At 40.8% G+C, this 27,980-nt stretch overlaps 2 protein-coding genes across 6 annotated transcripts in view; both read right to left on the minus strand.

The window, feature by feature from the left end:
• Positions 1-569: 569 nt before the first annotated feature.
• LOC108923467 (uncharacterized) lies at positions 570-13,430 on the minus strand. Of its 2 annotated transcripts, none has more exons than XM_018734234.2 (18): positions 13,134-13,430; positions 11,129-12,317; positions 7,681-8,041; positions 7,375-7,487; positions 7,067-7,092; positions 6,679-6,719; positions 5,834-5,978; positions 5,074-5,233; positions 4,795-4,918; positions 4,604-4,638; positions 4,410-4,473; positions 4,060-4,088; positions 3,423-3,483; positions 2,952-3,050; positions 2,846-2,859; positions 2,295-2,328; positions 2,082-2,150; positions 570-1,516 (listed from the first exon to the last, which is right to left on the minus strand). In XM_018734234.2, the coding sequence occupies exons 1-18, from the start codon at positions 13,140-13,142 to the stop codon at positions 1,513-1,515; spliced, it is 2,577 nt and encodes an 858-aa protein (XP_018589750.1). In that variant the 5' UTR covers positions 13,143-13,430; the 3' UTR covers positions 570-1,512. The 2 variants fall into 2 exon arrangements, with proteins under 2 accessions (XP_018589750.1, XP_018589749.1); XM_018734233.2 differs by having other exon boundaries at positions 2,082-2,153.
• A 6,988-nt stretch (positions 13,431-20,418) lies between these two features.
• The window catches only part of dab1a (DAB adaptor protein 1a), a 118,568-nt gene continuing 111,006 nt past the window's right edge, over positions 20,419-27,980 (minus strand). For 3 of the 4 annotated variants that reach the window (XM_018734208.2, XM_018734211.2, XM_018734207.2), the window contains 4 exons: positions 26,864-27,430; positions 25,044-25,171; positions 24,446-24,517; positions 20,419-21,192 (listed from right to left, as the gene is read on the minus strand). In XM_018734208.2, coding sequence (XP_018589724.1) covers positions 21,148-21,192; positions 24,446-24,517; positions 25,044-25,171; positions 26,864-27,430 — 812 coding nt within the window. In that variant the 3' untranslated portion in view covers positions 20,419-21,147. Of the gene's footprint in view, positions 21,193-24,418; positions 24,518-25,043; positions 25,172-26,863; positions 27,431-27,980 lie in introns of all 4 variants that reach the window. The other variant, XM_018734210.2, reaches the window with a different exon arrangement.

Here is a 27,980-nt window from a genome sequence, read left to right on the forward strand (position 1 = left end):
CGCCTGTGGCACTTTTGTTGTGGCACTTCTTGGGTGTTTCGCTTGGTGTTCTTCGACGCTTCATTAACCGTCTGTGATGAGAATGCACATGTTCCCGAAATGGCTGGCGGCGTGTCACAGGAAGGCCACACGGGCCTCTCGCAACGCTGGCTGGAGCGGCTGTAGCTCGAGCTTCACTCCCACATTTCCATCATGTGTGCAGCTGTCTGCAGAAGGCTTTGCCTCTGTCTCTGGTGCGTTGCATTCAGATTCAAGAAATAATTTATCCTGCTTTTTTTTTTTTTTTTTTTTAAATGAAAGAGGATCTTTTACAAATGTTTTTTTTTTTTCTGTTTTGAGTTCTGTTGTAAATGAGTCTTTTGTCTTTTTTGAGTTTGGATTTCAATTACGCACTGCATGGTCTTGCTGTTCTGATTTGCACTTTATTAAATGATCATTGTGAGAACAGTTTAACTGTGTAATGTTGTTGCTACATTCACATTCATAATTCTTTTGTTTTCTGAGTGAAGTCAAATGCACCCTTTTCACCACAACAAACCTTGGTGCTTTTAAGATTAGGCCCAGATAAGTTTTTTGTTGGGTTACAAATCTCCCATTAGTTTTCATTACTAGTTGACGCCAGGCTTGCTCATATCTGTTCGTTACCTGATGGGATGTTCGAAAGAGCATGCAGGAAGTTCCAAAATCAATGACAGGTCTTTTTATTTCACATTCAATTAGCAAGTATTTTAAGAAAACAAATACATTTACTATTTTTGACCAATGACACAAAAACATGGTCCTGTTGATTTTAGGTCGATGATGAAAAATAGTGCAATATGTCACCATATGCTTGTTTCACCTTCATTATTAATACTTTTATAAATACTTGTTTTATGATTTACATGTTCAATATAACTAGAAAAAAAATCTTTCTCACTAAATTAATAGAACAATTAGTTCACTGCATTGGCAAAATCATATAGACACAAAGATTCTTCTGTTGCTACAAACAGAATTCCATGTCTTGCAAAGAATGGAATGGTCTATATCAGAAGAAAAAGGGAGTTTGCGGTGAAAATGTCCTAAAAGTGAAGTGGAGAAAAATTTAGTTTTCCAGTCTGTATTTATTTGATATTCACTGTCATGGAGTTCTGCACTCAGCGTGTGTTTTGAATTCTGTCACGAGCAGATTCATGCAGTCAGAGAAACTTTGTTTGCTTCCCATGCCTCAGTGAATCTCATGATTGGCAAAAGCTGTTCTACCTGTACAGTCTGTTGCTGCATCTCATTAAAACAAAATTCCTCCACTCTCATTGCCATGTCATCCGAACATAAAAGTAGACTAGCAGAAAAAAGTTGTGATGTTCTTCGTCAGTGATACAATGGAGTATTGTTCTCCTAACCTGATGAAATACATTTCCACTCATGTGTTGAGTTAAATGTTCCTCCACCTTAACAGTCCATAACATAACAACAGCTGTGAAGAAGATGGATTTCAATCTGTCTTCATTCCACAAAGTTCTTCCCACATTAACTGTAAGACAAAAAAAAGGCAATTTTTTAAATGAGATTAAAACAAAGTATCTCACAGGCTTTGAAAGACAGTCTTTACAGGACAAGAAACAAGTCTGTTGATAAAAACAGGAGCTACTGTTGAAAAAAGTCTTATCGATAGGGTACCTTACAAGTTTACTATAAAGCCCCACAGTACGGGTTCGTCTGAGCTATTCACTGATTACACCATTCAGAGTGACACTGGAATGATGTTATTAGTGGACTTCATATCTTACTATGTGCTGTCAACGGGGACCACTCCATGACTCCCAAATTCATGCACCTTATCTTAATTTAAAAGTTTATTCTCTGTGAATTTTGTATCTTTGAGCTGCCCCACAATGGTCTACTGTTCCCTTGTGGGGATGACTGGAGGGTTGGCGGGTTCTGTTTCCGGATTGATCTCCAGCTACAGCTGCAGTTCGGAAGGATGCTGTGTGGTTCGGCGCAAAGGAGGAAAGTACTGTATGTATAATGTAGGACAGCAGCCAGTTCAGCGTGTCTCAGGACAGAGCTCTGGAGGAGAGAGGCGAGCAGCCCTATACCTGTCTGCGTAGAGTTCCGGAGGCGGTAGGATCATCATGTCCAGCAGCTCTGAATCTCCTTCCTGCTCTCTGCTTAAAGAAGCAATTACAGCCAGGGAGCACAAAGGGAAGTAATACATGACAAGTCACACCAGTAAAATGCAAACAATTAGAAAAATATATAAGAAGGAGTGGTGTGCTACATACATCTCTACATAGAAATAAAATACTTACAGGGAGGTTGCTTCCTCTTTAGAATGTTTAACACCTGTGGTTAAACATTAACATTTTTTCACTTTGTCCTTTAAATTCACCAAACATGATTATGCTACTTTAATTAGTTTACATCAGTTGAACAATTCCAGCAAAACAGTGGGAAATAACTGCAGACAGTGTGTGTGCGTGTGTGTCTTTACAATGTTAAGACATTTATTGTTGGTATAACATCACAAAGTAGGTGCCAGTTGTTTGTTCACTTATACAGTATATGTATATGTGTCTGTGTTATGTATTAAACCAAATAAGAATCAAACGTTCAGCCAGATACACTGATGCTGCCCGAGGATGAAGTATAAGATTAAATGGGGACACCTGGTAGTGTTTTCTGGATCTGAGGGTCACAGGTTTGATTCTCACCTACTGCTGTGAAAACCATGGAGGAAGGTACTTACCTTAACATTGCTCCAGTAAAAAGAAATTACTCAACTATGTAAATGAATAAATAGTTGTAGGTAGCTTAAACATTGTAAGCATCAGCTAAATGTAAATATAAGATTTCAACTTACTTGGTTCTTCAGGTCTTCATGGGGTGATGTGAAGGGAAAAAAAAACCTGTTATGATCTTATTGCCACAGATAAATTCATATATCAAAAAGAAAAAAAAAAACTTACTTTATTTTAGTAACATTGGCAACATTTTCTATAATGCCACTGTTCACATCCTGGTGATTGAAGAAAGTTTCCAGTTTCCGAACTGCCTCATGTCCCGCTCTTTGGCAAAAACATTAAATACACAGTTAATTCACAAAAGGCTGAATATAACGGAAAGATTTATCTTCTCATTTATTTCAACAGGAGTCCCTAACCATAGACTTTAACTAAAAAACTTAGCACTTTAATTCTTTTCATGATTTGATTTTTTAAAACATTAACTGAACCCCTCTTACATCTCTTCCAGTGCTTTCTGAAGTTCTGGAAGTTTTGTAAAGAAAACAGTTCATTACCAGAGATACCATATATTTTTATGTGCCATTTTGCTTATATGTGAACTCATCTCTAAGGGTAATCAAGGAACAACTGTGCCCCTAAATTGCAGGCACGAGAGTTACTGCTGCTGGCTGTTTCTGCGGAGGTTTCACTCACTGCGTACTGCTGTTGTTTGTAGTGCCGTCCTGCTGGCGCCCTCCCACCTTCGCCGGGCTCCCTGTTACAGCAGAAACATGGAACACGTACATTACTGAACAGGCTAAGCTTAAAGAATGACTCTCTACCTGAGATATCAAACCTGTTTTCTTTTTGCATTTAGTGTCAATGACTGGATTTATCAAAATTACAAAGCACAATAAATTTTCAGTTAACCAGATTTAAGATTATTTATTTGTTTGTTTCTTTAGCTAGTGCCTTTACTCAAGGTGACTTACTGGCATAGTTTATGCAAGCCAGATTCCATTTTCAGATATGCTAAGTATTACTTATATGTAAAGAAAAAAAAACAGACCTGTTTGCATCCAATTTAATCAGAATTACTGTATAAAGTATAAAACTGTAATATTTATCTGCTGGAACACTTTGAGATTTGACTGTCTCTGATGAAATACATAGCTCATTTACAATAACAGTTGGAGGCGAAAAAGTATTTCACAGTCAGTGTTCTGTAATTTCTTAAAATTTCTGGCAGAAAGTGATGTCGTTTTGTTGTGCATTTTCATTTTATGAATTATAAAATTACATCTTATCTAATATTTAACAAGCATCAGACATACAGAAAAGTCATACTCACGCATCTTGGGCTCATCAAAAACGTTTTCTCTGCAAAGCAAAATCAACCATAGTAGCATAAACAACAAAGAAAAGCAGACAGGAGCTTCTGAAGTACTTCGCAGCCTTACTTGTGAAAAACTGAGAACTCGTCTTGTCTCTTTCCATGATTTTAGATAAGCTAGCACTACTAATCCAATGTCGGCATTATTGCAAAATCCTTTCCCACTGATTAACTACTGCTTTATCCAAAGTATCTTAAAGATGTACTCATTTATACAGCAGGGCAATTCTGTTGGCACAATTCAGGGTAAGTACCTCAACTGATACAACTACAGCAGGCCTCTGCTGGAAAATCAGCAGTGGACTCACCTGTTCTCAGTGGGAGACATGGGCTCCTCTTCATCTCCTGTCCATTCCTCACTCTCGTCTGAAACTGCGGCACATAACAAATTGATAACATAGACCTGAGCACATTCAGACAGCCCATACTCCCCTGAAATGTTCAACCTGAAAACTCAAACTAAAACTTTTGAGTTTTTGTAAGTGAAGCATGGACTACTCACAGCTGCCAGTGGACAAGGGTTTATGGTTGGAGTTTCTGAAAAATAAGAGTGCCACTTGACTGCAACCATTGCCACTCGATGGGTGATGAAAAACTAATTCTGTGCAAGATTCACAGTTTTCAAAGTACTCCAACATCAAAAAGAGACTGTATGGAGTGGGAGCCTCGAACCACAGAAAACAGCAAGGATACCTGCTGCTGTTGCTGATGGCTTCTCCATCCACGGTAGTGTGACCCTTAGCCTGTGTAGCCTTCTTCCCCAGCTCAACCATCTCCTTAACGTCCAGCTCAACATTTTTCACTGGGATGTAACCATCTGTGGGTCAACAGACACTCGTGGTCAGGTCCACATGGGAAATGTGGCCTTGTGCAGGAGAGCTCAGCCCTCAACTACCTCCCACTTTTATCATTCTCGCCACTGGGTCAGTTCTGCTGTCAGCTATGTGGTGACTAACACAGTAAGTGACTCACACTTGTTGTTGCTGTCCTTGGCCAGCCACATCCCTTTAGGGCAGTTGGTGGTACGGATAATGCTGACAGTCTCACCGATCTTCACAGGAAGGCCATTTTTACGGCCCTTGCTTGCTGCAATAACTTCGGCCTGATACATGGCTTCCTCCTGTCCAGTGATCTGATGATGCCAAGTAGAAACACAATTTTATCACAAAATCATAAGGGCACCTGCACCTCACACTGCTGCAATACAACATTTTCAAAAGATGTGTACAGAAATGCACACTACATTTGTATAAAGGAACAAGGTCTAATCCAAGGGGAAAGGTAAAAAGAAATGAAATTTACTTATTTTGTCAATGCAATCACTGTATTATATTAAACCAGCATAAGGATATGTAAGAGTTAAAATACAGCATTAAAAACCTTTAGCCCATGACAGGCTGGCCACCTTGGCTCACAAGTCAGAGTGTACATACAGTATCGCACACGTGTTAGACATCACCAATAACTGTGGGTGGAGCTTTTTTTTCAGAATGAGGCATTTATTTAATATTTGATCAGTGTTAGTATGAGCTTTCATGGTGAACTGCTTAACACTGGTTGTGGAGGAGGAATGTATTCCTACAGGTTTTCTTGGCCACAGAGTCCACCACCGCCTATTGGTAAGCCAATGAGAACACTTCCTTCTCTTCGAAGGCAGCAACAACGACAACAACCAATACATTACACCACAGCTCATGACTTTCCATAATTAAATCTCATGTCAGAGCTTTACTTTAAACTTCTTTTTCATTTCGTTTTCCTTCTTCTCCCGTTCCTTCTGTTCCTTCTTCTCTTTCTCCAGACGTTGTTTTTCTTTCTTCTTCAGCTCTTTGTCAGAAGGTCCTTCTGGGCTTCCCTTCCGCTCACTCTTGTCATGCCTATAACAGAATGACACACATTTCCTGCTGTGAATGGGGCAAAACTGACTATAATGATATCACAGGAATACGTGTAATAGGGCACCACATAAGGTGTTTTTGCGGGTTGGAGAGTAAACACGATTACAAACAGCTGCTGTATTGTCAGCATGTTATTAGGGCAGACATTGATGTACTGCTCCTAGTGCTACAATCAGGTTTGAAAAATCATTTACAATGCACTGCATCAATTTATTTTCTTTAACAATCACCTGAATTCAAATGCACCGAAATGCATAAAGAGATTTTTCCCACTCACATCCTTTGTGCACATTATATTCATAAGATGAATTAAACATGAACATCTTTTAGAGTCATAAGCTGCTCTGTCACACTGGGCTAGGAGAGCAGAATATAGGTTTTGATCCAGAAAGTACAAAGGAATTTAAAGAATCTGTTGATAATATTCCATAAAGAAGGCCACATTTAGGATATTTGGTTTTTCAGATCATATTTACAGAATTGTCTGTGGCAGTAATTTGCTAACAATATTCCAGGCACAAAGTTGCTGGCAAATTACCCTTGATTACGTCCCACTGGGTATAGCAGTGACTCATTCCATTTACAATCCGAATTCAGTGGTTAAGCAAAATATTTTTACTTGTGACATCAGACTGGAAGAAATGATAAATAATTAAAACATGTACTACTAAAGACATACTTTGAACCACGGAGCCATGAGCCTTTTGAAGAGTTTTCATTCTGAAAAAATAAAGATGAAACTGCAGATAAGAATTATAACTCTAGATAAATACACTATCTAATATCAGCAGATGGTAACATCTCCTGCAATACCCTGTAGCTTCTTACATTTATAGAGTAAAATCCTGAAACACCAACAAAAGTAACAGTTAAATCTGTATAAGACAAAAACACTTCTGTAATAGATAAAGTTCAGTGATTACACAAATAAAATCACAATTATGACGATTAAATTTGAAAGATTTGGTGAATCACTTTAAAAAACAAACTGCAATATTTATACTTATTAGTTTCTTGTTTTTCTCAAACAGAACTGTGTGATTTTTCATATCAAAAACAGGATTTACCACTGCCTTACTATCAGCATAGGGATCTGCAAAAAAATGAGACAACAGCAATTTTTACATTTTCCAAAATGTAATATAAACAGTTTATGTTTTTGTCTAAACATAAGCCAAAGCTAGATAAAATCAAGTTTCAGTTAACACTTTTCTGAAACACTGCATGCATTTATATCTTTAGTGACATGTACTGATACAGTATACTGCATGTATGCATACAGTCCCATATAAATGTACCCCAACCAGTATCTTGAATAAATTAAAGATAAAACCACGTAAATACTTTGAAGTGTTTCAAGTGTTCCACGACTTACTTTTGATGGAGACTTTGCGTTTCCGTGTGGTCTGACCTTTGTGGGACTTGCTGCCTTTGTCAGTGCTTTCGTGAGCGACAGAATGCTCATAACCGCTCTGCTCATGCAGTGCACTAGACAGAAGAGCCACACAATTTTGTCATGGAGCAGAACACATAACATTGAGTCAATAAATTTTCAGAGAAAGACTAAAAAAACATGAAAATTAAAAAGTTGATAGAAAGATGACACACAATCAAAATGCATTATAAAATAAATCCCTTTAATATTTGAAACTACGTAATCCTGCCCCACCTCAGACATTACCGGGGTATTGACTGTGTATTGGTTACTGAGTGCAGGATTGCAGTGCTGGCAGCTTCAGCTTCAGGTGTCTCACTCACAGAAACCTCCTCTTGCAGAACTCCACCATTTGGATGATGTGGAGCTTCTGGATATTTCAGATCCCTATGGTTGACGGTCCAGTGTTCCACAGCCCCATGCTGCACACTTTCATGATGTGGAACAAATACACCCTGACACTCTGCAGCTTCAAATTTAGATGTGTCAAAGTCTGGGAATTCTGAAGTCTCAAAGTCTGGGGTGTCAAATCCCTCTGGAGCTTTCAGTCCTGTTGTATCAAGTGGGTCATCAAGAGTCGGGTTTTTAAGAGCTGTAACTTTGAGTTCTGAAACGAATGCAGAGAGGAAACATTAAAACAAACAATGAAGGAAAGCAGTTTGCACACACATTTGTAAGCTGAAAGGTTTAGGACCTTCAAAATGACTCAGCTTTCTTGTTGAAAAACACTGTCTCGATCTTTAAGGACTTCACAAGGACTTTCCATTTGCACATCAGACTAATTTTAAAAAGTCATGACTGGAGGCTTTATGGATTTTTGTGGTGAGTGACCCACAAACTGTGCTCCTGGGAGATTTCTTGGAGGAGGGGCAGTTACTTTAGCCTCCAAACCGGACCCATCACCCTTTGCCAAAGAGGGAGACTTTGGGTCTAGAGGTGCAGAACAAATTAAATATGACAAAGCTGAAACAATCATTTGAGGAACCACATGAACCTCCCCAAGGATGCAAGCATAAATTATGTTGTGCATTTAGATACATCTACAGGAGTAAATACTAAACACTTCAAACAACACATGACTATGAATTTGAGGAACTAATACAGAGTAGGGGCAACCTTTGTTCTCAGAAGAACTCCAGTCTTTCTTGGAATGCTGTCATACAAGACCTGAACTGTTTGTTAAATGACACTGGACCATTCACCAGGAAAGACAACCCGTAGTTAATTGAAGGATAAGGGGGAGCAAATCTCAGAACTTGTATTTGTTCCAGCAGCACATTTTCTGCTTTAACTCTCACCATACATCTTCACATAGGGTTAATTCCTTTTAGATCTGATGATGGGGGTGGAAATAACAGGCGATTGACTTCACCCTGGTTTTCTGAAAACCACTACTCAATCAGTTTAGAATTACACACACACACACACACACACACACACACACACACACACACACACACACACACACACACACACACACATTTTCAGAACCGCTTGTCCCATACGGGGTCACGGGGAACCGGAGCCAACCCGGTAACACAGGGCGTAAGGCCGGAGGGGGAGGGGACGGGACGCCAGTCCGTCGCAAGGCACCCCAAGCGGGACTTAAACCCCAGACCCACCAGAGAGCAGAACTGTGGACCAACCCACTGCGCCACCGCACCCCCAACCTCAGTTTAGAATTATTTATGGGGAAATTATACTGGAAAATTTACACAATGTGTAGAAACACTTATGAACAATAAGGGGCATTTGGTCACTTAAGATTGCTTCATATTCCTTGGTTTTTATACCCCTACAAATATGTACAGCAATAATCACACTAAATTACTCCTCAAGATGGCTACCCATATTCAACAGTTGATAAGACAACAGAAAATACAAACTGAAAGAACCCTTCTGCACAGAAGTTCAGATTTTACATTTATTCATTTAGCTGATGCTTTTCTCCAAAGTGACATACAATGTTAAGGTACTTACTATTTACTCATTTATACAACTGGATAATTTCACTGGATCAATTAAGGGTAAGTACATTGCCCAAGGGTACTACAGGTGGAGGTGGGAGCTGAACCTGTGGGTCAAAAGGCAACACCTCTAACTACTACACTACCAGCTGCCTCATTTTGTTGCATGAAAGCAGATTCCAAAAGGCAATCCTACCATACACATTAGCCTTGTGAAGTTCACAACGTTCAACATAGGTGTTAATCCAATACTGTGGTAACTGCTGTTCTCCTTTCCTCTACAGCTTTTCTCTTGTTTAGCATTTGTGCAGGTCTGTTACTAACGCACAGTGTTTTCAATTTTTTGTTATTCTTTTTGAACCGGGCTACTTTTTTTTTTTTCTCTTTTTTTCAACTGTACATTAAATTTTACATTTAAAGTTTATATTCTTTACTTTTCTTCTGATTAATATCTGCTATACTTTGGTCTGGTTCTATAAGCTAAAATAAAATTAATAGGTGAAGTATATAAAGACAGTAGGGGCTTGTGGTGGCACAGTGGGTTGGACTGGGTCCTGCTCTCCGGTGGGTCTGGGGTTCGAGTCCCGCTTGGGGTGCCTTGCGACAGACTGGCGTCCTGTCCTGGGTGTGTCCCCTCCCTCTCCAGCCTTATGCCCTGTGTTGCCGGGTTTGGCTCTGGCTCCCCGCGACCCCAAATGGGACAAGCAGTTCAGAAAGTGTGTGTGTGTATATAAAGACATGTGTTTCAACCACTTTCTTTATTTTCTTATATTCTTACTTTTATTTACCAGGGGTCACTACAAGCTGCGGTTATTAATCTCCAACTCCATTAAAAGTTACTTTAATTACTTATGGTTTAATTAGTAAGTACCTGCAATTTGAACACAAAATAGTCAAGATTTACCAGTTGTCTCAAGTTGCTTTAAATTCTCACATATTAAAGTACTGGTTGTCTCTCCTAAAGCTGACATGTGTTGGTAAATGGTGTTCAGCTTAATATGTCTAATCTGAATAACTGTTAGTGACTGTAATTTAGTTATTCCTGTTCCTGTATGCAGTATTTCCAGTATTTTGTTAATGATTATAAATAAATTTGATTTTTAAGTCAGTGCTAAAGGACTGCCAGCTATCTTATTTTTGCTGCATTTTTTGTCATTAATGGAGGAGTGTATATATGGATTTTATGTAAGTCTGTACAATTATTCTTTCAAACTCAAGGTGTGATTACCCAACTTCACTGCCATCTTCACAATTACAGACATGCAGATGTACACAATGTCACAATGCCATGCATGAAATATTTCAGATGCCAGTCATTCCTTCATTAGAGTGTTTCTGAATTAAAATTTTTAAGCATTTAAAAGTGCCATTTATGTGTGCCCTTTAAACTTCTTGTAGACTTCTTAAAAATCTTTTTTCACAGATTACTCTGGCCAGACATTATCCTGAGAGTGAGTACTACAAAAAAAATAACTTTACCTACAAATAGCAAACTTTCTGAAGACTTAAAATATCTACGCACACATAAGCAGGTTTAGCCTGAGACTGAGCCATTAAACTGGTGATCAGCTAGAAAAAAATGAACTTACTGAAACACTGGGTTAACAAATTAAACAGAAAACCAGTCATAATGGTAGAATGGGTTTAAAAAGTCATTCAAACCCAGTGTGACAAAAAACACAGAATGGACATAGCATTCATAGCATAACTTTTTCATAACAACTTACTTTGAGAGGGGCCATTAACCTCAATAGCTGGTGGAACAGACATGTCAGAGATCAAAGGGAGGTTTGACAGTTGTTTGGAGCTGCCCCCTGCAAGAGAGTGTTCGTAGTCGACAGGAGGGATCTCAGGGTGCAGTTTAGTAATGTTTTCTAAGTTTGACAGACCCTCATTAAGGGGTACATTTTTGACAGAGGCTTTCTGCTTAGCTTTTTCCAAGGCCTTCAGAACACGACGATCACAAGGAGAAGTCTTAACCACTGAAGAAACACTTAAAGGCTTTCCTTCTGTGGGCTTGACGGAACTGTAAAAACTGGATGATTGTAGTTCTGAAGGTGGACTTATCTCATAGAAGTTTCCATTCTCAAACTTTGGGCCTTCTGCACCAATCTGTGCCTGTGTTCTAGCCGTTGGTACTGAAGCTGAGATAGGTTTAGTAGAACCCTCAGTGATCTGAGAAATGTCCTTTATTGGACTTTCAATTCTGGTGAAATTTGCAGGCTGTGCTGCTTTCTTAGGAAGAGGGCTTTGAGCTGAACTATAAGAAGTGGGAGACTGCGGTTCTGTGGGTTGCCTTATCTCAGACAGAAAGTTTCCACCGTCGGGCTTTGGGTCTTCCACACTAATCTGTGCCGGTGTTGTAGCTTGTGGTTCTGAAGTTGAGCTCAGTTTCAGAGAACCCTCAGTTTTTTGAGAAAATTCTTTTCCTATACTTAAGGTTTTGGTTGGTTTTGAAGGCAGGACTGCCTTTTCAGGAGTGGGACTGTGAACTGGAGACACTGGGTCAAGTTTTGGGTTGGAATTCTCCTCCAACACAGACACTGGGGGCACAATAGATGGCTTTTTATCCTTGAAGGCCTGCTTCACGATGTCTCCCTCTTTCTTCTGGATGTTGTCTGCCACTTCTGTGTTCGAGGTGGGCTCTTTAACAGCATTTTTGACTTTGAAGGGCCCTGGGGTGGACTGCGTTTGCTTGTTGTTGAACTCTTTCTTGTCTTCTTTGAAGACCACCCTGGGTATGACAGGCATCTTGTTCTCAACTGCAATGTTGATGGAGTTCAGGAGAGAATTGCGAGACCCAGAAGGAGGAACAACTTTTGGCTTCTCTGGAATGGCAGGTTTACTCATTATTTGTCTCAAGGTACCTTCCTGCTGAAACTTTGCCTGCAAGGATTTGAAGTCGACTGTGCCTTCCTGTGGACAATGAAAGAAAGACATTTATCTTAAAACATTACCATGAATGAGAATAAACACAAGAAGTGAGTTTATGCAAGTAAAATAATAACATTTGGATAAATGTTAATAAATTTAAATAAATATTAAGCAAGTAGACAAAAGCTTGAGGGAACAGCACTTATTTTAAAGTTTTAATGAATTTCAGTGTCACTTCCTGAGTAAAAATACAGTTTTTTTGGACGTTTTAATAAGCACTGACATAATATGCAATACCAGGAAAAATAAATGTAATTAAATTTAGTATTTAAGCATCGAGTGTTTTTTTTATTATTATTATTATTATTATTATTATTATTATTATTATTTTGTTAAACACACAGTATCCTACACGATTCGAAGACATCTCGTGACTCTTCCATCAATAAATGTCGCGAAAGCGTCGCGAGAAATCAATTTCTGTACATCAGCTGTGTAAATATTTTCAATACTTTTAAAATACTTAGAAGTTATCTTTTACAACTGTAAATTGCGACTGTAAAATGGTGGACAAAACGTGGAGATTTGTTTCTTAAAGTGCAGTGCAGGTAGTCTAGACTTATGATGCGGCACGCGCGGAGCCGTGGTGGTGTCGGTCGCGAGACACGAGTGCACGCGAGCGAAACCCGTGAGGAGGAAACACTGCGTGGCCCGCTGGAGTCTAATCCCTCACACACACGTACCGAAACGTACGCACACAAAGTCACACACACACACACACACAACGAAGCCTTCGGCAAGTTACATGTTGAGCGCGAAGAAACAGGCTGCCCACGACGGTTAATGAGGCGCTCTCACCTGCTCCATGGCGCCGGCCGGCCGGGTGTCTTGCAGAAAATGCCCCCGTGTGACGTGGATAACAGCTAACCTGCTCGGTTCGCTTCAGCCACTTTTCATTGCTATCCTTTGCGCTGCTATGACAGGAGAGACAAATCACAATCTGTTTTCCTCAGAGTTGCCGTATCTTCCTGAATAGCACTTCCAACAAGCCTGCACCAGCTTCTTCTCTGTCCTCAGCAGTACGGCCACCGCCTTTCCCTTCTGCCGGACCTGGTTTTTCTCTCCAAAAGCGGGTGGAATAAACATTCGAGCTTGAATAGGCGATCGGTCTTGTCTGACAAGTCTTGTCGTAATAATGGACAATTGCCAACAACCAGCTTCGTTTTCATCCGCCAAGAATGTAGTGGATCAAGCATGACACGTTACATTTGGTGAACCAGGAGCTTGCCCACATACCAGTGGTTGGATTCAGACAAGAAGTGCTTTTGCTCAAAGCTTCCCTGAAATCAGCCTAGAGGGTAGCCTACCTTCACATTGTAGTCTTAGTGCTTTACATTAACACATGATTAGAAATTCATATCAGTTTTTGTGTAATCACTGCATTGATTTCATTTAAATTATCAGTAGGCTACTATTTCAATATATTAAACTTAGGCCACACCAGAAGAATCGTCATCTACCCAGAATAAACATCTAAGATCTGTGTGAAAGGCAGAAATGTAGTACAAACGTCAAAGCAGGAAGTAAAAAGTGTATGTATGTATGTATAACATACGTATGTACAACGGTGTCTCATAAATGAAGTCAACATGTATTGCCAGGGGTCCTAAAATCTATAGCCTAGTCACACCACCAAAAGTACAAGGCTTCTTAACAAGCCCTAGAGGATTCTTACAATACTTTAACCGCTTGAAGTGGGTCAAGTAAAGACAAAGCAATTGTGGAGGTCATATCAGCAAAGTAACAGTAAAACGTACTACTTGTATGTGACAGACACACAAATCATTAGAGAAGGCACCTAGAGGCCTTCGGAAAGGGCAACACATGACTCAGACTGGTGCATGAGAGGGTCATAGCACAGAAATTGAGTTGTTTGTTAGGTGGGTCTAACAGGCAGGTATTTGCCAAATACTCTACATGACCTAGTGCACGTGGTAGGATCAAGTTCTGAACACCAGGAAGAAAAGCTGGAACAGAATGACGGAATCCACTGGAATGGGACAGTCAGTGGGTAAACCCTCTCGGCTGTCAAGTAAGACAGTCCAGTGCTATTTGAAGCAAAACGACTGAATCTGGCATTACAAAATCTATATTTTGTAAGGGTCTGACCTTGGCCCAAAAAGATAGAGATGGAAGGGATAAGATTATAAAACAAAAGAGCTGACAGATGACAACAGTCTACAAATAAGATTGCTTTGGAAGCCCACAAAACTGAGATCGATCTGAAATTGATCACTGGACGACTTACATCTAAGAGAGTGGAACTGTAAACTGTAGAAGACATCTCTATGAAGTCTTTGACTTACTGTAAAGCTATGAATGTTACACAGAAAAATGAGAAGATCTTGATCAGATCGTTGCCTGTTATAGAGAGCTGGTTCATATGTCAGGAAAACAACTGTGGAAACAAACATTTAAAACATGTCTTAGTCTAATTTTGAAACTGGAAGGGCTGGATTTCTGTCTTACCCCAGAGGTAAAATATTTGACATTCCAGCTAGAAAGATGATGATCTGTGTGTGTTCCTCTGCAGAAGGGAAGGAGTATGTGGACTCATTGGAACTGTTCTTATGCTGTGCTCCTCAAATCCCTTGGTTTATATACAATACACATAAATCTTTTTTTATTCTATGGATAATGTGAAAACATGCAATAGTTATGAGCTACTGTATTTAGAACAATGAAACTGAGAAAACTTTGTGTGCATTGTTCATTGCTGAACTGTTGGACTTTTCAAGAAATGTCTTTTTTTCTTTGCACAACCAGTGTCTTTGTCAGCTATTTTGGCCATCACACCTAGCGTACTTCTCCCATCCAGCATCATTAGCTGATAGGAGTTTCATATTTTGACTGCAGGCTATAACTTCTCCAACTGCACAAAGTTTGTCAGAATGAAACAAAAATAAACAAACGATGTAGAAAAATATGTATGCGGAGTGTGCAAGCTGCTAAGACTGCTGTTTAAACCTCTTGCACCTTTTCCTCCATGAGTGCTGAGTACATCAGGCATACAGCATAGCAATCTGCTGCTCTTTTCTCATAGGAACTCAGAAGAAAAGCTTTAATTTACTGCAGTGGCCAGTAACTGCTTTTTAAAACGACAGCACCAACTCACACAAACACATTGTCTGAAACTGCTTGTCCCGATTGGGGTCATGGCAAACCAGAGCCTAACTTGGCAACACAGGATGTAAGGCTGGAGGAGGAGGGGACATACTCAGGATGGGACATCAGTCCGCCACAAGGCCCCCCAGGCAAGACTCGAACCCCAGACCCACCAGAGAGCAAGACCCTGCCAAACCTGCTACACCACCGCTCCCCGCTATGGCAGCACCACCTGTTGAAGAAAAAAAGTTATGTATGCTCCTTTATTCACTCACTCTTTTAATGACACCACGTAGTATTTTTTATTATTGCACGTTAGATGCGTAAGTCTTACCTTCCAACTGGCTGTTCTTTGTTTTTCCATCTTAGTTTTCTCCATGTCTACATCAGTTCCATTCTTCTTAGCTGTTTGGTGCGATTTATCCGTCAAAAGAAAGACTTTGACTTTCAAAGCTGAAAATTCTCTAAAATTAATCAGAATTAGTTTCACCAAATGGTTAGAGTAACATACTAATACTGTGTGTAAGTCGGGATAATATTCAATGTCAGACAAAGTTAAAGATATTTATGTGTCAGTATCATTTGTAAAGTTCCATGAAACATGCATAGTGCAATGATCAGAAAAAAGTTATACTTTAATCAATTAAAGAATAAATAAAATCTTTAATTTCATAACCTTAATTGTGGAGTTTACATGTTCTCCATGTCTGCGTGGGTTTCCTCCCACACTTCAAGTGGGCTGGCAATGCCAAATTTTGTGTGTGTGTGTGTGTGTGTGCAGCTACCCTATAGATGGACTAGCATCCTATCTAGTGTGTACCCCACAAGCCTTGCCACATGTCTTAACGAAATATAAATACATTCTTTAGTGTATCTAGCATTGTAACTCACCTTGGATAAAGATGTTTGCTAAATACTACATAGTGTTAGCTATGAATAAATTTAAATGTAAGTTGAATCTGTCTTCAGAGTTACTGCCACTATATTCTTCTCAGAAAGGTGTTCACTTTCTGAAGTTAGTTATGGGTTTCTGCAGTACATCACTAGATTTCAAAACCAAGATTGTGACCATTGAGGAAAATATCATTTCTCCATAGTATTCAGATTATACTGCAAACCGTTTTCTGCTATGTTTCAGTGAATAAAACAAGGTTCAGTATTTCAGTACTGTACTCATGTCAGCTCTTGCTTCTTGTAGGTACCATTAATGCTAGATACACTAAACTATACACTATACACTATTTATATTTCGTTAAGTCATGTGGCAAGGCTTGTGGGGTACACACTAGATAGGATGCCAGTCCATCTTGGGGTAGCTGCACACACACACACACACACACACACACACAAAATTTGGCATTGCCAGCCCACTTGAAGTGTGGGAGGAAACCCACGCAGACATGGAGAACATGTAAACTCCCCACACACTGAGCTGGATTCAAACAGTCACCACGACAGCCCAAGTGAGGCAGCAAAGCTATCTGTTGTTCCGTCAAGCCACCCTGGGTAAACCATCTGTTTACCACAAACAAACCTAAATGAAAATACAGGATTGTCATAACGTTGAAATACTATGTAATAGTAAAGCAGGTCCTGGAAAGAAAACCAGTTTGGGAACATCATTCACTGTTCAGATCCATTGCTTGCATGTGATGCTGAAGGAAGGGTTTGAACTAAGAGCATGTTATTCATTCAATTTACTTCATGTGATTGGAAAGAAATACTGAGTCGATATTAAAATGTAAATTACTTTTTTGAATTAAGACTATAACCGTATTTCCAGAATATTAATTTCACCATTATGAGTAGTTTTGGTGACTTGAAAATATGTTAATTTTCCTGTTAATCAAATTAAACACTGCTGGAATATTAAAGCTGTAAAGGTAGTTGTTTTCTCATCGAACAGAAAGCATGACTACATAAGGTCTAAAACAAAACAAAAACTACTTTTCATAGACAGTATGTATTTTAATAAATGATAAAATGAACTACATGTTACCAGCAATGATTCATCAAAACAAAGACAAGACCATCATAAATATGTATATATGTATATATATATACACACACATATGTACATATATATGTGTGTGTATATATATAATAAATGCATCATAGATTATTTTTGCATAAGCATTTAAATAAATAATTTTATAATAAATGTGTGTGTGTATATATAAAGAGGCATACATTTTAATGTATTTATTAAATACTTGTATTACAAGAAAAACAATCACAGCAATGGAGTGCAAAGGAAAAATACACACATCTGTATATAAAAATGACGACAGCAGTAAACAAAGCCACACCTGTAGACCTGAAGTACTTCGTACTGACATAGAAAAAGATTTTAAAAATGTCATCCTGGCAAAAAATTTTATTCACCTATAATGCAAATTATTTTCAGAATGCCTTGTATACAATTACTTGTCAAAGAGATGGTTTTTAAACCGAAGCTTTTTTTAAGAGAATAGCACAAAAACTGTGCCATTACAGTATGGACTAAATATTTAATACAATAGATTTAATAACATTCTTAAAATACAAAGTTTCTGTACTGATACTTATCATTTGACTGCATTGCATCTTATCTTTTCTCGATGGTGACATTAAGAGCGGAAAATACACGAGCAAGTTGGTTTCTATTGCATGCGCTACACTCTTATTGGAGCCAAGTTTCGTGCTTAGATTTCTCAAAAGTTGTCAAAGCAGTTTTAAAATTCAGCATGTTGTGAATTACATTTTATATCGTTATGCAATTTACTCCCTATCATAGAGCCTTACGTGACTTCAGACCTAAAGGGTTCCACTTACTGAATTTACTTTTACTTTTTTGGCTGATCTTACCAGACCAGGTAAATTTGGGTGCTATTTACGTTTAAAGTAAGAAAGTCTATTAACTCTATTTTCCTCAGTTTTCGTGTTTTATTTTGAAGAATGCAGCATAAAGTATGTATTTCATGTATTTTACAACTCAAAGGAAAAATAGAAAACAACTGCAATATTCTTATTCAGGCAAACCACATCCTATTGCACTTAACTGTTTTAATATTCTTTTCCTGTAAACAGAAGCAAGCAGACAAATACAACTTGTTTTGGATATGTTTATTTGCAACAATATTACATGGTGGGATACATAAACCAAGAGAAAAGAAAGATCCTCTAAAAATCCACGGTAGAATGTTTATACATAAAGATAAAAATAATGCGTCAGTTTACATTAACAAACTGTTAGCTGAGGTAAAGTTAAAATAGGTCTAGAAATGTACTCAAATGTTTCCCTTCCTTTTATAATTTAGTTAAGGTCTTAGTCCAAAAACGTATTCAAATTAAAACGGGACTCTGGCTATAAAATAGGAAGTAGATGACAGCACACTCAGGAAAACACTCGAGGGCTGATGCCCCTAAGAGTTTACTGAAGAGCAGCGAACACCCAGCACATTTTGCAAGGCCTGCATTGGGTCAAAAGCTTGTCTTGCAGAAAAAGCACAAACACATAAAGTATCACCGCAAGATTTTCCAGGGAGTTGGTGGGTTTAAGGCTCTCGTAATTCTCATGTGGGCTTGAAGAACACCGATATGGTGATGAAAGGGGATATAGCACTGGTGCGTGTGAGGACGTGTCGGGCATATGATGTTGTCATTGCTAGACTAGGGTTTACCATTTGGATCTGTCTCAAAATCCAGCAAGGCAATGTCAGACACCCACACGGAGTAACGTCTCATGGTCAGTGACAGGTCCTCCACCTTCAGAACAGGTGAAGATGAGACATGCTTGATAAAACATCTCAAACCAAATAAAGACAAAGTGGCTGAGATCTGATGATGGCATTTCATGCAGCATCAAGACAAGGAGTTTTCAATCGAACAAGAGGTCGAAAAGCCCCGCCTAGTTCAACCCAGCTTATCTTTCCTCTTCTACAAGCCTGAACTGCAGCTCTTTGAATTGGCAAGGAGCTCAGTTAAAACTGCCACTGTGAAGACAAGACACAGTGGTGCCCAATGAATTCAATTAATAGTCAGCGACTCTCAGAAAAGACCTAGCAATCACTACGCATAAAAAACAATCAGACCTATCCTAACATCAGAGAAAATGATCAATATTCATTTTAAATGATTGAGTAAAGATAGAAGAGTGAATGGATAACGCTTTCGGACTGGTTTTGTTTCCCAGGACCATAAGGTTCTTTAAAAAAACCTCAACGCCGCTGCTGTTATGCTGACATCGGTCTTTCTGCTGCTTGTGGACTTTGTAATCCTTACAGTCCTTGAACTGATATTTGGCTAATATTACAGGTCACAGTCAAAATCATGAGGTGGTCACAAAGGCATTTTTGGGACCACCACCAAAAAGGAGCAATGAAGAACACAGATTAAAGACAGATAAAATTTATCGAGCAAAATTACAGGAATCAAATGAAACTTACAATTAATTCTATACTGAAAAAAAGTAAATTTAACTAGAGAAAAGTGGAGGGTTTTGTGGTTAAGGAAATGGACCTGTAACTTTTAGAATCAAGACTAAAAATATTGTACCATTGAGCTTGACCTTAAAGTGACTGCCCCGTTATAAGAAATGTTCAAAGAAAAAGTAAAAAACAAGACATGTTATTACAAATAAAGTGAAAATAAGGGACGTACACAATGAAAAGTAAACCTTTAATAAGAAAGTACTGATATTGCTTGGGTTAGACCTGGAGTTTGTAGCACTGAGGCCTGCCTATTTTATGGCACAGAAGTCCCGGTGACAAATGAACACTCTTATTTACAAAATGAATTTGGCAAACCTTAGTTCAGATGCCTTAAAGCCATTTTTACCCTAAACACATAGAGTTGACCCCAACGGCTCCACTGACTTATAAAATAAAAATTAATTTTGTCTTTTTAATTAGTATTGTACAAAAAGTCATAGAGAAGGAACAGTTCAATCACAGAATGTGTTTCGCAATATCCATGCCCTTTGATGTCCATTTCGGTCTGACATGTCCCAACCTCCGTGTCTTTACACGAAGGGAAAATTTGGCAGATCACTCCTTGCGTGTTCAAAATGACAGTTCAGAGAGCCAGTCTTTTCTGCATAGCACTATAGCAGCAGAAAGAAATGTAAGGGGTGAAAAGAGGATCCCATTAATGATCTGAATCTATCACTCAGCTCACAAAGGCATACGACAATTCACCGGCACTGTCACTGCAGCCAGTGTGGAAACAGTCTCTCTCTGTGGGTGTCTTCTTAATGGAAGGTGGGCGCTGCCCCCCCATAGCAGCAGGGGGTCTGGACTGAAGTGGGAGAAGAAGGTTGCATGGTGAGATAATTCAGTAAGGCTGAGCACACGCATGGCTACGGAAAAGTAAATCCTGTCTGTGCGGGCAACAATCCATGTCTCACAGTCGGCCGCAGTGAACCTTGCAGTGGAGGAATACAGAGTGAAAAAAATGGAACGATAGAAAGGAGAACAAACAGTTGTATCCCCCCTCCCCGGCATTTTTTTGCAGGGGTGGGAGCAATTTATTGTTACTGAGAGGAGCGATGATAGGCCTGCCGATCAGGATGCTCTGCTAAAGATGTGTGCCTGCTTGGACTCTCGTGTTGGCAGCTGGAGGGAGACCCACTGTGGCAGGAAGCACAGGCGAGCCTTTCCCCCATGCACACGCACAGCCTCCTGTCCTCCCCAGAAACCCTCAGGCCTGTGCAGCGCTCCTGTTGCTTCTACTTCTTCCCTTTGTTTATCTGTGCGTAGAGAGGATCCTTTCCCTGGCAACGGGAAAGATACAATTAAAACATGCCACCCACGGAAGAACAGGGCACACTTTCCACAACATCATAGCACAATACTGCCGCCAAAACATAAACATCAGACTGTTCTCCTACATACGTAAACGTAAAAACGTGACATATGAGGTAGTGAGCTCATCTTGGTTATGCACTATGCAGGACAACTCAGCCAAAAACAAAAAAAGAAGATAACGTGAAATTCAAACTTTCGTGCATTTCAAAGAATGTTAACTGTAACATAGGACGTGGTGTTTCAAGCAGCACACCAGCTTCGATGCAGGGAATACATTGCGTCTGCTGGAGGTGCTTCCAATCCCTGTCTGCAACAGGGTAATGAGGACAGTGCAGATCATGCTGCCAAACAACAGATGGCAGTAGCATCACTGCCATTGAGGTGGTACACACTTAGGCCAGAGCCGTATTTCATTCGAATCAGGTAGGAAGAGCACTGTCCCTTCCTTCTCCGGCATCAGGCACTCAGATATAGCAATATTCTTACTCGTCAGTGTTGTCTTCCTAATACAACCAACCACATGAAAGGAATCCACAGGTAGCATAATAGCATAGAAATAACTGGGCTGTGAGTTCAGATGTGTGTTTAAACCCAGTTAGTGTTTGAATGCAGTGTGTAGTCTGCATGTTCTTCCTGCCACAACCTATCAACACGCACAGAAAAAAGCAGTACTAAACCACTTCTGTTCTCTCCCCTGCTGTAATAAAATATGCGAGTGGTTACCAAGAGTCACCTTACACCTGATGGTGCTTACTCTGCCCAGATCAATAATCATATAACGCACAGAGCTGATTTTATAAACGCAGGCCATAAAACAAGCAAAAACTGGGAATATTTTCCAGCCTTAAAGGAATTTATATTTGCCGTTAATTTCAAATTCACGGCTGAAACTGTCAGACCACATAAATGTTCCTGTGAAGAGCCTTGATGGCTGGACAGCGAGCTGACAAAGATATGTCCAAAAGAGGCTGATCTCATACACAATGTGGCATAAAAGGGCCCATGAACCAGACACAGGGGACTTTAACTGTGGGCCACATATACAGCAGAATGCTGCTGCTGCCAGGAGCCATTTGGGGGTGTTCACAGGGGTAAGCGGCAAGGGTGAGCCAAACATGTCCTATCACTTTGCATTATTCATCTCTCATCCCACTAAAAGCACACAGGAAGGCACATGTCTGTCTGTCTCTTCAGAGGAGAAGGAGTTAGCGCGACCCGCCCGTAGCATTCGCCTCGTCCGCTCCACGCGCCGTTCCGGCCGAGCAGCGCGCAATCGGCAAATGGACCATGAGGACATGCCATTTCACGCATGTGGCCACAGGGACTCCACGGTATCATTCTGGGCAAACAAAAACTCCCACTACTGCAGATAAATGTCACTGGGAATGACACAGAATGGGGGCCCTTTGCGGACAGTTAGACTATCACATAAGATAGTTTCAATCCCCTGATCCCCCAGCCATCCCTACAGCCCACACCTGCCAGTGCTTTACTTAGAGGACCAGACTTGAGCACCAGACTCTTGGCAACTTTTCCCTCCGTGCAGCCCAAGGTCCCCGAACAGCCCGTGAGAGTGTAATGTGCTCTGAAAGTTACACACCGATACCAAACCACTTGAGATGAAAAACAAAGCTTTGGCTCAGCTGCAGCGAGTCACAATCTCAAAAGAGCCTCACACTGAAATCGTGGGCCACTTATATATGCTTCTGTCCAGTTTGTCCCACACAGGTATTACTGAGGTTGCCCAGGTGTACTCTCTTTAGTGACTGCTACTGTAAACGTGCTGTCATTGTGGCGTGAACTGAACCGTGGGAAAGCCCCCGAAACCAAGCCGACTTCTGGCTTCACAAGAGTTCAAGGATTCAAGGAAGCTTCACTGCTAAAACGAGTCATTTCTTTGAAGCAAGTCATCTTTCCAGAAAACATAATTATTTAGCATTTCCTCCTATTGTCGTGAATGTTGTAATGAGCCGCCAGCGCCGTGGCACATAATGCATCAGTCTGAAATCAGTCACCAATCTGGTTTGGTTGACAGGCCAGGAGGGAACAAAGGATTCCTGACACATCCACAAAAGCCACTGAAAGCACTCTGCAGCCATAATATTTCTATACTTCTCTTTCTACTCTTCAGCAAAGCGTTTCTGTGAACGGAATTATCGAAATGAAAGAAATATGATTTCGCAATACAAGTGAATGAAAAAAATCTTTTTTTTTTTATCACTCATGGTTCCAATAAATTGAACTAAACTGTATGAACAATAAACTCCACAGTATGGCAGATTTATCCTTTCTTCACATAAACCCAAAAATGATATGCTTTTCAACAAAATGTAAATTTTTGAGATACTACAAAATGAATTTGGTGAGTCATAATTTTAACAGGTTTTTATTTTATTTTTTCCTACAAAAATGTGATAAACCCACTTCATTGCTGTGGCATCAGGTGCCTCACAGGGCTCTTTATTTTTTTCTTAATCAACTGTTATATTTTGACGAATAACACTACCAAGGATGATTATGCACTTTCAAAAACAAATGGGTGCCACCAACACCGGAGGAAAAGACTGAAGGTAGAACCAGTGGGCCTGATCAGAATTGGAGACCATGTAGACTTCTGCTGCTCTAATTGCAGTATATTAAATTAGCTTTATTACTGAATGTTACATAGTTAATGAATTATTCAATAATGCATCTAATAACAGTGTAATCACTAACTGTTATTAGGGATTTGCAGTGGTCTCAGATGTTTCGGTAATAGAGTTTTTTCAGCTTAATCTGAAATTTCAACAGCCTCTTTTAATAATAAATAATAATGCCATTTGAAGGAGAGGCAAACATTGTCTTAGTCATTGGAATAAAGGGAAAAATTAAAGAAAAGCAATCAAGGAGTGCAGACATGCTTGGTATTATAAAACATCAGTTTAACCACCACAGTTAATTAGAGTACTCACATACTTCCGGAAGCCTGGGAGAGAAGACAGCACACCACAAACAGGGACACACAGGCACAGCACATACCCTCACCAGTGCAAGCAGAGGCATCAGGCAGGATAGCCAAAGACACACACGATGGCGTGCGAGTCAATGAGGGCAGGAGGAGCGAGTTGGGGGGGGGGCGTGCTGGGTCAGCTGACGGATATGTGGAGCAGGCCAACATCGAGAAGAAGGGGGGAAAGAAGGACAGATACCTACCCTGACCTGCGCTATCTAGCTACCGACCTGTGGACCGGGCTCATCAGCTGGGGGCTCTGTAGGGGGCTCGCTGGTGGAGGGGGACTGAGAGCTGCCGGCCTGGAAGGACACGGGAGAAGGATGCGGGGAAGAGTGAAGAGTTGAAAGAGAAAGCTACAGAAAAAAGGGAACATGGAGGTAAAGAGGGTGCAAAGGAGACGTATGATACACCCAGTGGGACCCTGGTGCAGTGGTCTCCCTGCATGGTGTCATCTACCATTGTCTGTGTGTCCCAGTGTATCATTCGACAAAGCAGTTGTTACTCTCATATCCACTGCTACCTTACAGTTAATGCACAGATCTCACGGGTATAACAGATGTTTCAAGCCATTTGTACGCAGTTCTGAAAATGACATGAAGAATAAAAAAAATATCTTGAGGCAGCCACTTAACAACACAGGAACAAGATCTACATCCTAAGGGAGCAGTCATTTATCTGTATATTGTTACTGCAAGGTGGTAAAACACTACCCTCATTTTTTAAAGCATTCCATCAGTAACATGAAGCTTAACCTGTTTAAAAATGTCCATAAGACAGTAGAACGCAGAACCACTGAAATTCTCCCTTCATGTCCTTCATACTCACAGCATCCTCCTCTCCGCTCCGGCTGGGGCTGCCCTCGGCTTCCCCGAAGGAGTCATCGGTCGGAGGATCGCTAGCATGAGAGGCGGACGATTTGGAGGGAGAGCTCTGCCGGGGGGCTGGGGTGGGGGCTACAAAGGTGAAGATGAAACAGGTGGGCATCAAGACAAAAGAAGGCCTTCCTGATGATCCTCTAAAGCAGGGGACTAATTCACAGAACAAAATCCATGCGTCCGCAGCGACTGCCGGATGCCAGTTATTTTCTACGTCACTTTAAATATGCTACATTTTTAAAGACTATGTGGGCAGTTAAACTTATTTCCCTACCAGCTGAATTCAACAAAGCAAAACTGTATGCTGTTGTACTACAATAACAACACATGAAAACACATGACACACATGGAAAAAATGCCTTTCAAGCCAGGTACAATGTGTAACGTCTCGAGTGCCATTCTTGACATTTCTTGACCTTTAGAGAAGGCATTTCGCCCAGACTTGGACATACATAGCTGGACAGCTGGATCGAGCCAACGACCACTAGATATTACAGTATGAGGCACCGTTATTTTGTTCGGCTTCCACTGTACACTGCACCAAGAACAAGTCACATTTACTTAGCAGATATTAGACAGCCCATTATGTGATCATATCAGGAAGAATGCAGAAGGGATGAAAGAATAATTGCTCTGTGGAAGCCGTAAGACCAGCCCTGACTGATCACAAATTGAAATGGCTGCACTTCAAGCAGAGCCATATTCACCTAGCACACATACTGTATGTCACTGCAGTTCAGAATCTATATTCTCTGAGTGCTCTAACCATAAGCCCCACAATGGTTACACCTAGGCTATGAAAAGACATACTTACTGAGAACAGATCAATGCACATCCACTTGAAACACCTGGTAAATACAGTACTTTAACCATGCACAGCATTCAGGGGGATATTGTACACAGAAAGAAGACATTTGCAAATGCTGTGCTTAGAGTTTATTCATTCATTCATTCATGATTGACAGCTGCATGCATGGTTGCAATGATTAACAGTTTCCTCTCCTACAAAAATCTGGAAATCATACATATGGATATGAAATGCAACTGCTCACTGAAAGCAGACTTGGCCAAAATACTGCCCTAACTCTGGGGATTTCAAGCCAATTACCCTCGGTGCTACTCTTGAGCACAACTGGAATAGCTTCCCAAGCTGATGGAGATCTCACTTTGGCTAACACTCATTTACAGATGTAGAGGTCCATGCTGACAAAGTATCACTGTACTCCATGTAGTAATTAGCACAACAGGGCTTGAGGAAGTGGAACAGGCCACACAGTGGTCTCTCAGGAACATACATAATTACAACTCTCATCAACAACTCACTAGTGGTAACTCCACCACTCCCTACTAACTGCCATTCTTTCCAAACAAAGACAATGTCTACTGGGATTTTCCATCAGTTACACACACACATCATCTGAAACCGCTTGTCCCATACGGGGTCGTGGGGAACCGGAGCCTAACCCAGCAACACAGGGCAAAAGGCTGGAGGGGGAGGGGACACACCCAGGACAGGACGCCAGTCCGTCGCAAGGCACCCCACACAGGACTCGAACCACAGACCCCTCAGAAAGCAGGACCTGGGCCAACCCAGTGCGCCACCGCACACCCCTACCCATCAGTTACCTCCTGGGCAATTTGCAGAAAAAAGTAGAAATACCTGATGAATGGAGAAATGTCAGAACTATGAAAAAACAGAACAGCCATGGATAACTGAAGACTATAACAAAAACACTGTGATTTTCCTTAAAAATATCACACGGAACTTACGTGAGTTGGTGGAGGGTGTAGTGGAGGTGACGGGCGTCAAGTTCATCTGAGATATGTCAAAGTCATCGCAGTCATCGGTGTCTTGAGTTACGCTCACACGGCCGAAGTAGCTGGACAAGGCCTCTGAGGTACAGGCCAGGCTGGGTTGTTCACCCTTGCGCGCAGGCATGGCTGGTGGCTTGGCCACCTGGAAGTCCTTGAACATCTCTTGGTTGACTTTCTGCCGGGTGGGATCTGCATGCTGGGGGCTGCTGGCTGAGGCAGATGGGGGCTCACAGGATGGAGGCAAAGCTGCCACTGGGGCAAGGGTCTGGAACATGGCGGCCGGCAAGGGGCCCACAGTTTGTGTCGGCATGAAGGCAGCTGGGGGGAAGGCGCCTGCCATGGCAGCCCACTGCTGCTGGGTGGCAGGGAAGAGGTTGGCCTGGCCCCAGATCATGGGCTGGGCCCCAGGGATGACCTGAGCAACCGGCATGGGAGACTGCACACCAAAAGCCAGGGGTGCCTGGGCTGCAAATGGCTGCTGGCTCCAATGTGCCGGCTGGACGGCTCCCATGGTGACATAACCTGGACAATACAGGCAACAGAGCTGAAGAAAGCATACAGAGATTTGTAACTACACGTCTCTACAACCTGAGTCTTACTGAAGTGCTGTTGTGAACTTAATTGTAATTGTGTCACACAAAACATGAGAACTTAGGTCTTATAATCTTCCTCTGATATTTTCGATGGAATGTTAACCAGCTTCACACTGACGTTTGCACTACTCAGTTTGTAGTATTGTTCCTAAACATGAAAAAACCTTGAGTAAAAGTTTTTGTGTGGATATGATGCAACCTTCAAACAAACCTTCTGCTTTAGTAATCGGCAGATTCTCAGGGTGTGCAAGGGGGAACCAAACTGATAATCAATAAAAATAATGGACAATAACAGACCTTGGCAATGCAGCAATAACCACTCAAGCAGACCTGGGCAATCTCAAAATTGCCAATAAAGATAAGTCATCTAAATGAAAAGCCTGCATTAGCATTTCCCATTTACAACAAGGGTGTAAAGATTAGAAGTTCATCCATCTGTAGAGCTCCTCTCAGCATGAAAAGCCAGGCTAGATAAGCCT

The sequence above is a fragment of the Scleropages formosus genome, chromosome 9 (assembly GCF_900964775.1).
Source record: "Scleropages formosus chromosome 9, fSclFor1.1, whole genome shotgun sequence".
Lineage (NCBI taxonomy): Eukaryota > Metazoa > Chordata > Actinopteri > Osteoglossiformes > Osteoglossidae > Scleropages > Scleropages formosus.

Bases quoted from the DNA above. Each gene is read 5' to 3' on its own strand.
- LOC108923467 (XM_018734233.2), bottom strand. The intron at 4,919-5,073 runs GTGAGTCACTTA...GTTGACCCACAG, and splicing joins CAAGGACAGCAACAACAAGT to ATGGTTACATCCCAGTGAAA. The intron at 4,089-4,409 runs GTGAGTCCACTG...TTTGCTTTGCAG, and splicing joins ATGTCTCCCACTGAGAACAG to AGAAAACGTTTTTGATGAGC.